The following is a 9,107-nucleotide window of genomic DNA, read 5'->3' on the forward strand; positions in this document are numbered from 1 at the left end:
CAGTAGTTTTGCATTAACTACTGTTAATGCAAAACTACATTTTGCATTAACATGTAGTTTAATGCAGGTTAATGCAAAACTACATTTTGCATTAAACTACATGTTAATGCAAAATGTAGTTTTGCATTAACAGTAGTTAATGCAAAACTACTGTTTTGCATTAACATGTTTTCTTGCCTTCATGTTGGACTTTGTTTCAGCAAGAAATGAGACAAAATCCCAAAATCTACAGCAGTCATCCTGTTTTGTTGCTTTTAAATTGTTTGTGTAATAAACTTGTAATTTTTAAAATATGGTTTTGTAGTTGGTACTGTGTGTGTCTTAAAAGAAAAATAAATTGTGTAGTTGGTCATCAACCTTTTCGGTGGTTCCTCAAAAATCTGAAAATGCAGATTGTTGAGCTTAGTGATGAAAATTTTAACAGTCTTGTAAACACTTGGAAAGCAGGTGGTGATAAATTACTTTTTTTTAAATTCACATCCCAACTTAGTATTTTATTATTTTCTCACCAGATATTTACAACAGCTTGTGTGACTCAACATAAAAACACAGCAACATTAGCAGAGATTAGATTCTGTTTCATTTGAGTAGGACTATCAAGCCTAGGCGATTACTTAGTCTACTGAACAACATGAAAAATGTCTGAGGTTCAGGAAACTGTACTGTTTAGTCTCTTCTATACATAACTGGTTGCGACAAAAAAGTGGTTGTAATGCAGACACCTGTGGTAACTCAATACAGGCCCAGAAGTTTGATATAAGTGTTAAAATGAACATCTATGAAATATATAGTATTCCTCCATCAAATAACGTGTTTCACATAACTTTATGATTACTTTCTGGAACTTTCCCTCTTACATTTATTGAGGATTGGAAAGGTGGCTATACCAACTCCTTAGATAGTATTTCCGCTCTTACACATTGTGGTATTTATCATACCACAACGTAAGATTCAGCTTGTTGTGCTTTTGTAGGTTTGGACTGTAGCTTTGACCCAGAACGCGGTGCTGCATTCGTGGGCAGCTGGAATTTCAAATTTATTCAGGGGTGCGGACGAGTGTGCAAACAAGTCGCACAATGCGGACCAAAATATGCTTTACTTTACATTGTCAGTTGAGAGAAGGAAAAATTGTGAGATAATTATTTGTTGAAATAAAGGGTGAGATTGTTTTGATTTTACTTCCGAATGACAGTGAACGCACCAACAGGAAGTTTCATTTTCTCTCCATCTCTATTAAACGCAAAACACACAGTGTTCCGTCTCAAACCTGAACTTCTAGTTCGGTCTGTAGTTAAACTATGAGTCTCAGTAAGTACATCGCAACGCGTTTCTTGATTTTAAAGAGTTGGTTTGAACTATGTTCGCATTAAAGATTAAACAAAGAGAAAAACAAACGAATGACAAATCCTTTTGAACGTACTTCGTGATCATTTTAAATTCGCTGTAGTGTTCTTTACATAGCTTTTATTAGGTAATTGTACAACTTCAGCTTCGTGTAATTGTAGTGGTAAATATTACAGTTGGTAAAAAGGCTAGGTAATAAACTTATAATGATCTGCTTGTGTTTCAGGAAAGGTTCTTGTCATTACAGGAGGTGCAGGTATGACTTCTGTTTTTTTTATGCTTGTTATCTTGAAATAGGCAGCTGTTCCTGCATGCCAATGAGTCATGATGTTTAAGTCTGACAATAAATAGATCCTATCACCTTGGCCACCAATGCCTTTGCATACAAAACAAAAAAGATTTTATTACTCTTTTTTATTTACTTAGAAAGTAGAAAAAATATATATTTTTGTAGTGTAGTTTTGTTTTTGATCTATTGAATAATTGTAGAATGGCCACAAAATTATGACTATTGCCTTTAGGAATTGCTCATGCTCCAGTACAATTCACATATAAACTGTGTGACAAAATATCAGAAATGCTGATTTTGTTGGGATAGTTTGTAAGTACAAAACTTTTTTATGGTGTCATTCATTGACAAATAGAAAAATAATGATTTTATTTCTCCTTCTACAAGTTTTCAGAAAAAAGATAAATCATTTCACAATTTTGACCACTTGTTTGTAGCATACCTGGCACCTCAAGGTGTAAAGACATCAGCAATGACTTCAACAAGCGTCGCTGCCCATTAGAATGGGAAAGGATATGACGCACACAATTCTACAGTGAGGAATCTTGCTGAGAGTCCGTAAGAAAGTTGTGCAGATAAAACGAAATTTTTAAAAATAAAAGTGGGACAAAATTCATTCACAGTGATGTGAGACTCATATATTGCTTAAAGAAAACTCCTGCTCATTATATCCCCATGTTTTTTTGGTTTAATGCAATTAACATGTTAATACCAAATGTTTATTGTTCATAAGTATTTTGTATCTTGTTCATAAGTTGTAGGAAGTGTGGGTGCAGTTGCCCTAGCTCCAGTGGCCTTGGGGGCCATCGGTTTCACCTCAGCTGGGATAGCAGCAAGCTCCTTCGCTGCGAGCATGATGTCTGCTGCAGCCGTTACCAACGGAGGAGGGGTGGCAGCAGGAGGCCTGGTGGCAGTTTTACAATCTGCAGGTATGTTGTTGCAGAAGATGAAAGTAAATTTGGGTCTAAAAAGAAAAAAACGTCCAGTGGTAACACTAATTTAGTTGGTGCTATGGGTGGTACAGGAAGTCTGTAACTGGGAACTCTCTTACACTTTGATTAACATGGCAAACCTAAAAATTTGGAATTAGTTTTGGAGAGGAGTCGCTTCATCTGATAGTTTAAAAGGCTGCATCAATTCAAGCCACGTCAGAGACGAAGGAAGCAAATGGTGACTAAGAAGTTAACTGAATAGTTGCTTAGTTGCTAAAACAACAGCCCTCTTCCTGGATTTTATCAATGAAATGCTATTATTGAAAAAGGATTTTCAATAGCATTTTTGAAAATGCTCAATAATTTTCAATAATTGAGCATTATTAAAATTGTCACATCCATTTTTGATGTGACATATTTGGCTATGACTTACAAACAAGGCTCAGTGTGTTTACTAACGCTTCAAGACTGAGACCTCTGAACACATTAATCTGCTAAAATGTACTGTGAATCCAAAATGCTGCCACTTGATCATAATAATAGAATTGTCCTTTTATAGTAACAGTACAGATAAACGTAGCGACAATTCTTAGAGTGCAACATATACGTTGTACACAGAGTTTACACCTACATTCAACTCTTGTCTCTAGTTGGGGTTTTACATAATCAAAACAATGGGCTCTTTGCACCTAANAAAAAATTCATTCATACTCAGATTATACATGTTTGAATTTCAGAATCTACTCTTTAAAACATATTAGATAAGAGCAACATGACTTTAACTCTACTGGAGATGAAAAATATATTCCTTCTCTGTGCTATGGACTGTCTTGCACTTTTACAGTTACATTACAGATGCTTGATATCATCCACGCTACCATACTTCCAGTACCAGCCGCTGTTCCTGCTCCAAGCCATCCTAATCCTGCCATACCTGTAATGAAACAATACATTTGAGGAAAAAGTCAGCATTTAACTTTTGTAGCTTGAGGCAACCTTTAATTTGGACTTTTAAATCTTCAAACATCTTTTAAGTTTAGCCTAAATTTAGCATCATTTTCAAAAAGAACAACTCGATTCTCAAAACAGAACCCAGGTTTAATGTTTCTGTTTATGAAACCTATCTGCACCTAGACCAATATATGAAAAGACAAAATGTCATAAAGATCATCATTTCCCTTAAAATTAGCATCAAGTTTGATACTGAATGCTATTGTCATAATTCTGAAAAAAATGTTTATTCAGCAGAAGGACCACATGCTACATTGCACTGAATGAACAAACCAAACCATCTGGTTTTAGTCAAGCATCATCTTTGCAGCGATGGAGCCTGCTGCAATTCCACTTGCTTGGTGAAGCCAAGAGCAATTTTAAGAGATTCATTAAAAAAAATAGTTTAAAAATAGCGTGACTTGCCTGCACCTATAACGATGTATTTACCTGTCGATTTAAATAAACAGCAAAGTAAGTCACATATACCAACAACAACTACGTGTATATAAAAATGTATATTCTCACAGATTTCTTCCCCCATTCTTCCTGGGTCGATGTGCTGTTCTTCTGTCTGATTTAGGAGGATTTTATAGGTTTCATTTCTCAGGAAATGGGAGCAATTACCAACATGGGACAGCAGGAGGCAGCAGAAGGCGGAATAAGGGCGAGAATCTTTAAACTCCAAGAGCTTTTTAAACGTCCTATTTACTGCCCGTACCTGACTTTGGACTTTCATTTGAGTCGTAACAAGCCATGGGTCTGCGTGAGTATTTTTCAAGTTATTACAGTCTGTCGTTTTTTTTTTAATACTTGCTTTGCTTTAAATTGATGCTATTTTTTCTGTCTTTTCTTCATTTTAGTTACAGTTGCTGCATGTTCTTTGGTCGGCGCTGGTGAGATTACATAGAATTTCATCTGCAATAAAATTTTTAAGGAATTTTTCAAAACTGTTTCTTCAGATAGTGATAAGTAAATGTTCCTCTTGTGCCCATAAGGTGGGGCTGCGCTGGCTGCGCCTGTGGTTCTGGGGGCCGTGGGCTTCACGTCTATCGGTATCGCTGCGGGTTCCTACGCAGCCGGTATGATGTCCTCAGTTGCCATCGCTAACGGAGGAGGGGTTGCAGCTGGAAGCCTGGTGGCTATTCTACAGTCAGCCGGTAAAAAAAAATGAAAATTGGGTTTTCCTTTAAAACTTATTTTACAAAAGAAAATAAATCCGTAAGACTGACATGGAGTTCTGATCATCTTCGTGTTTACCTGCAGGGATGGCTGGTCTAGGTACAGCTGCAACTGCCGGTGTGGCAGGTACCGGCGGAGCTGTTGGAGGACTCCTCGCCCTTATTATTTAAGACAGACACCATTCTGCCATTTTACAGAGAGGACAAAAAAATCTACAAATATTCTATTGAGTTCAAGTTGTATTGTAAACAGTCCTATCAAATGAGTCAATAAAATGATTTAACAAGTTTTGACTGGTGATATTGTGTCAAGGTTGTTGTTGTTGTTTTTTTTTTGCCTCTTTTAAAATATATTTCTGAAGATGAATATTAGATCTGTGTTCAAAGGTTTCATTCAACTTTCTGTTGCATGAATGTGGTATGTTAATATCTTATCTCCATTATGAGCAATGTGATAGTAGACACACAATGGGCGGTGCTAGAGGGACAAATATCCAAATGACTCCTTCAAGAAAATGTTTCTATTTTCCTTGATTTTTAATTTAGTTGCTTTTTATTTATTTATTTATTTATTTATTTTTGCTAGTGGTTCACTGCTGTGTTGAATTTGTGCCATAAACAAAATGTAGAAATTAAACATGTATCAGTGAGAGAACATGTTACTTTTTGAACATTAATCCAGTGTAATCAGGACAGCACACCCTATCAATAGGTCCGTTCAGGGTCAGGATTCTTAGTGTTCATGTTAAAAGGTTTGAATCTGAGTTAATAAGACCAAAGAAGGATGAGCATAGCTGTTTATAAAATTTGCTTATAAGTCAAATAAATGGCGCTGACTGTGACCTTAAGCTGCTCTGGTTTTTGGCAGTGGAGTGTATTCAACACTCTTAATTTAAAATGCATTTTAATTTAAATCTGACTTGTTTTTTTCTTTCCCTTCAGCCATTTATGGCTTATATGGCATCAAAAACAAANGGGGGGGGGCGCAGAAGTAAAAGTTTGGGAACCTCTGAAATAAATACTGATTAGAACACAAAATTTAAAGAAATAAAGTCTTATTCGGTGTAGAATTCATCCTTCATTTTAAGGGATAATTATGCTAAATGTCAGGACCAGGCAAATTGGTTTTGTTTCAGTTTGTCCTATTATATAATCCTTTGCCATTTCTCTTTTTATCTCTAAAAAAATACAAATACATCTCAAAATTACAATGTCATAAAAAATGTCAATGGGATTCATTTAAAAAAGTTAAACTGACATATAAATTTATGACACATAGTGAAATACTTCTAGGATTGTGTCTTGTATTTTAGATTACTATGGTGCAAAAATAAACATTTAAGATCAGTAAGCTTTTCCTGACCACCTCACAGAGCCTCGAGAAAGATGGAAAAATCAGTGAGTTGCAGCTACACTTGGAGCTCATCACCCAAAATAGCAGTGAAAATCTTTTCTATAATCATTAAAAAGTGTGTAAATAAATTGGGACATTCCTTTTTTTAAATAAAGGGCAAATAAAAACATATTTTTAAATGGCTAGTCCCTTTCAGCTTAAATGTAAGTTAAGTCTTAAATGTTGCATAGCCTACTATCCATAGTCTGCGTTTCATTTGTTTCAAGTGGCAGCCGTCAGAGCTCATCTACTACTTGATCATTTGAACCAAACTGTTGATGTTTGGGTTTCTGCAGGTGCTGCTGGTCTCTCAGGTGCAGCCTCTGCTGTTGTGGCCAGTGTTGGAGCTGGTGTTGGAGCTGCTGTAGGGCGACTGGCAGGAAAAACAAGCACACCAAAGAGGGAGGAGAGGAAAAATGATCAGTTGGGAAAAGAAGAAAGACAAAAATGAAAAATAGGAAGAATTAGAATTAATATAACACTGTTTTGTTTACTTGTCTGGTTGTTTTGTATCCTTGTCTCAGAATTAATGGTCTGTATATATATTTTTAATTGACAGTTTCTATATAAATGAACTGACATTACATCACAGTCTAACTGGTCATGAAATTTAAAAATTTTAATTTAAAAACTTACTGGATATTTGTTTTTGGAACTTTCTAAATATGCTCCAGAGCCAATGTATATCATAAAAAAATATTTGGTATTTAATAAGTTACATGAACATTTCAAGAAAGTTCCTTGTAAGTTTGAGGAAAAAATAAATGGAAAGTTTCAAAAGAAACCTCTATGTTCAAGAACAGTGGCCATTAAGTTCCATAAACACTGGACAAATATTTGGAAAGTTTTGTAAAGTAACCACTAAGTCCTGAAAAGTTCAAGACTTAACAGCATGACTGGTAAGGGTCTAATGTTGCCTGGGCCCCAGTTATTTCCCCAAATGTATCAGCAAAGAGAGAAACAAATACCACAATATATTGAAACACCTTTTCTGGATTTATTGATATATTATTTACTTATTTATCTATTGAGTGCAAATATTTAGTACAGGTTGAAGTTTTAGAACTGATGCACACATGTACAAAGTTTTTTTTTTATTCCGCTCTCAGAATGAGTAGAAATAGCATTTCCTCAAAATTTAAAAAATGCCAGCAGCATTATCCACACATCCCAATGACCTTTACCAAGACATGTTCACAGCAAAAATAAAAATAAAAAATTCATTCATACTCAGATTATACATGTTTGAATTTCAGAATCTACTCTTTAAAACATATTAGATAAGAGCAACATGACTTTAACTCTACTGGAGATGAAAAATATATTCCTTCTCTGTGCTATGGACTGTCTTGCACTTTTACAGTTACATTACAGATGCTTGATATCATCCACGCTACCATACTTCCAGTACCAGCCGCTGTTCCTGCTCCAAGCCATCCTAATCCTGCCATTCCTGTAATGAAACAATACATTTGAGGAAAAAGTCAGCATTTAACTTTTGTAGCTTGAGGCAACCTTTACTTTGGACCTTTAAATCTTCAAACATCTTTTAAGTTTAGCCTAAATTTAGCATCATTTTCAAAAAGAACAACTCGATTCTCAAAACAGAACCCAGGTTTAATGTTTCTGTTTATGAAACCTATCTGCACCTAGACCAATATATGAAAAGACAAAATGTCATAAAGATCATCATTTCCCTTAAAATTAGCATCAAGTTTGATACTGAATGCTATTGTCATAATTCTGAAAAAATGTTTATTCAGCAGAAGGACCACATGCTACATTGCACTGAATGAACAAACCAAACCATCTGGTTTTAGTCAAGCATCATCTTTGCAGCGATGGAGCCTGCTGCAATTCAATTCCACTTGCTTGGTGAAGCCAAGAGCAATTTTAAGAGATTCATTAAAAAAAATAGTTTAAAAATAGCGTGACTTGCCTGCACCTATAACGATGTATTTACCTGTCGATTTAAATAAACAGCAAAGTAAGTCACATATACCAACAACAACTACGTGTATATAAAAATGTATATTCTCACAGATTTCTTCCCCCATTCTTCCTGGGTCGATGTGCTGTTCTTCTGTCTGATTTAGGAGGATTTTATAGGTTTCATTTCTCAGGAAATGGGAGCAATTACCAACATGGAACAGCAGGAGGCAGCAGAAGGCGGAATAAGGGCGAGAATCTTTAAACTCCAAGAGCTTTTTAAACGTCCTATTTACTGCCCCTACCTAACTTTGGACTTTCATTTGAGTCGTAACAAGCCATGGGTCTGCGTGAGTATTTTTCAAGTTATTACAGTCTGTCGTTTTTTTTTTAATACTTGCTTTGCTTTAAATTGATGCTATTTTTTCTGTCTTTTCTTCATTTTAGTTACAGTTGCTGCATGTTCTTTGGTCGGCGCTGGTGAGATTACATAGAATTTCATCTGCAATAAAATTTTTAAGGAATTTTTCAAAACTGTTTCTTCAGATAGTGATAAGTAAATGTTCCTCTTGTGCCCATAAGGTGGGGCTGCGCTGGCTGCGCCTGTGGTTCTGGGCGCCGTGGGCTTCACGTCTATCGGTATCGCTGCGGGTTCCTACGCAGCCGGTATGATGTCCTCAGTTGCCATCGCTAACGGAGGAGGGGTTGCAGCTGGAAGCCTGGTGGCTATTCTACAGTCAGCCGGTAAAAAAAAATGAAAATTGGGTTTTCCTTTAAAACTTATTTTACAAAAGAAAATAAATCCGTAAGACTGACATGGAGTTCTGATCATCTTCGTGTTTACCTGCAGGGATGGCTGGTCTAGGTACAGCTGCAACTGCCGGTGTGGCAGGTGCCGGGGGAGCTGTTGGAGGACTCCTCGCCCTTATTATTTAAGACAGACACCATTCTACGGAAGCGCATTGCTATCATGCAGGAAAAAAATTTTTTCGATCGCTATCTCGTAATAACGAGTTACGTATCTCGTTTTAACGAGTTACGTATCTCGT

The 9,107-nt window shown here is 36.0% G+C and overlaps 3 protein-coding genes across 4 annotated transcripts in view; all 3 read left to right on the forward strand.

Moving 5' to 3' along the window:
- LOC103136201 (interferon alpha-inducible protein 27-like protein 2B) overlaps window positions 1-6,769 on the forward strand; it is a 13,746-nt gene extending 6,977 nt beyond the window's left edge. Inside the window, exon 7 of one of the 2 annotated variants that reach the window (XM_007549342.2) lies at window positions 6,446-6,769. In XM_007549342.2, coding sequence (XP_007549404.2) covers window positions 6,446-6,580 — 135 coding nt within the window. In that variant the 3' untranslated portion in view covers window positions 6,581-6,769. Of the gene's footprint in view, window positions 1-6,425 lie in introns of both variants that reach the window. The other variant, XM_016670124.1, reaches the window with a different exon arrangement.
- On the forward strand, window positions 4,262-5,035 carry LOC103136060 (interferon alpha-inducible protein 27-like protein 2A). Its single transcript, XM_007549151.2, has 4 exons — window positions 4,262-4,321; window positions 4,419-4,451; window positions 4,554-4,715; window positions 4,822-5,035. Exons 1-4 carry the CDS (start codon window positions 4,312-4,314, stop codon window positions 4,905-4,907), a joined length of 291 nt encoding a protein of 96 aa, XP_007549213.1. The 5' UTR covers window positions 4,262-4,311; the 3' UTR covers window positions 4,908-5,035.
- An 888-nt stretch (window positions 6,770-7,657) lies between the features above and the next one.
- Window positions 7,658-9,090, forward strand: LOC103136059 (interferon alpha-inducible protein 27-like protein 2A). The gene is made up of 4 exons (XM_007549150.2): window positions 7,658-8,408; window positions 8,506-8,538; window positions 8,641-8,802; window positions 8,909-9,090. Exons 1-4 carry the CDS (start codon window positions 8,399-8,401, stop codon window positions 8,992-8,994), a joined length of 291 nt encoding a protein of 96 aa, XP_007549212.1. The 5' UTR covers window positions 7,658-8,398; the 3' UTR covers window positions 8,995-9,090.
- The last annotated feature ends 17 nt before the right edge of the window (window positions 9,091-9,107 follow it).

This window comes from Poecilia formosa, unplaced genomic scaffold (assembly GCF_000485575.1).
Source record: "Poecilia formosa unplaced genomic scaffold, Poecilia_formosa-5.1.2 Scaffold30, whole genome shotgun sequence".
NCBI lineage: Eukaryota > Metazoa > Chordata > Actinopteri > Cyprinodontiformes > Poeciliidae > Poecilia > Poecilia formosa.

Excerpts from the sequence above, each read along its gene's own strand:
- LOC103136060 (XM_007549151.2), top strand. Across the intron at positions 4,452-4,553 it reads ATGTTCTTTGGTCGGCGCTG|GTGGGGCTGCGCTGGCTGCG; the intron begins GTGAGATTACAT and ends TGTGCCCATAAG. Across the intron at positions 4,716-4,821 it reads GGCTATTCTACAGTCAGCCG|GGATGGCTGGTCTAGGTACA; the intron begins GTAAAAAAAAAT and ends GTTTACCTGCAG.
- LOC103136059 (XM_007549150.2), top strand. Across the intron at positions 8,539-8,640 it reads ATGTTCTTTGGTCGGCGCTG|GTGGGGCTGCGCTGGCTGCG; the intron begins GTGAGATTACAT and ends TGTGCCCATAAG. Across the intron at positions 8,803-8,908 it reads GGCTATTCTACAGTCAGCCG|GGATGGCTGGTCTAGGTACA; the intron begins GTAAAAAAAAAT and ends GTTTACCTGCAG.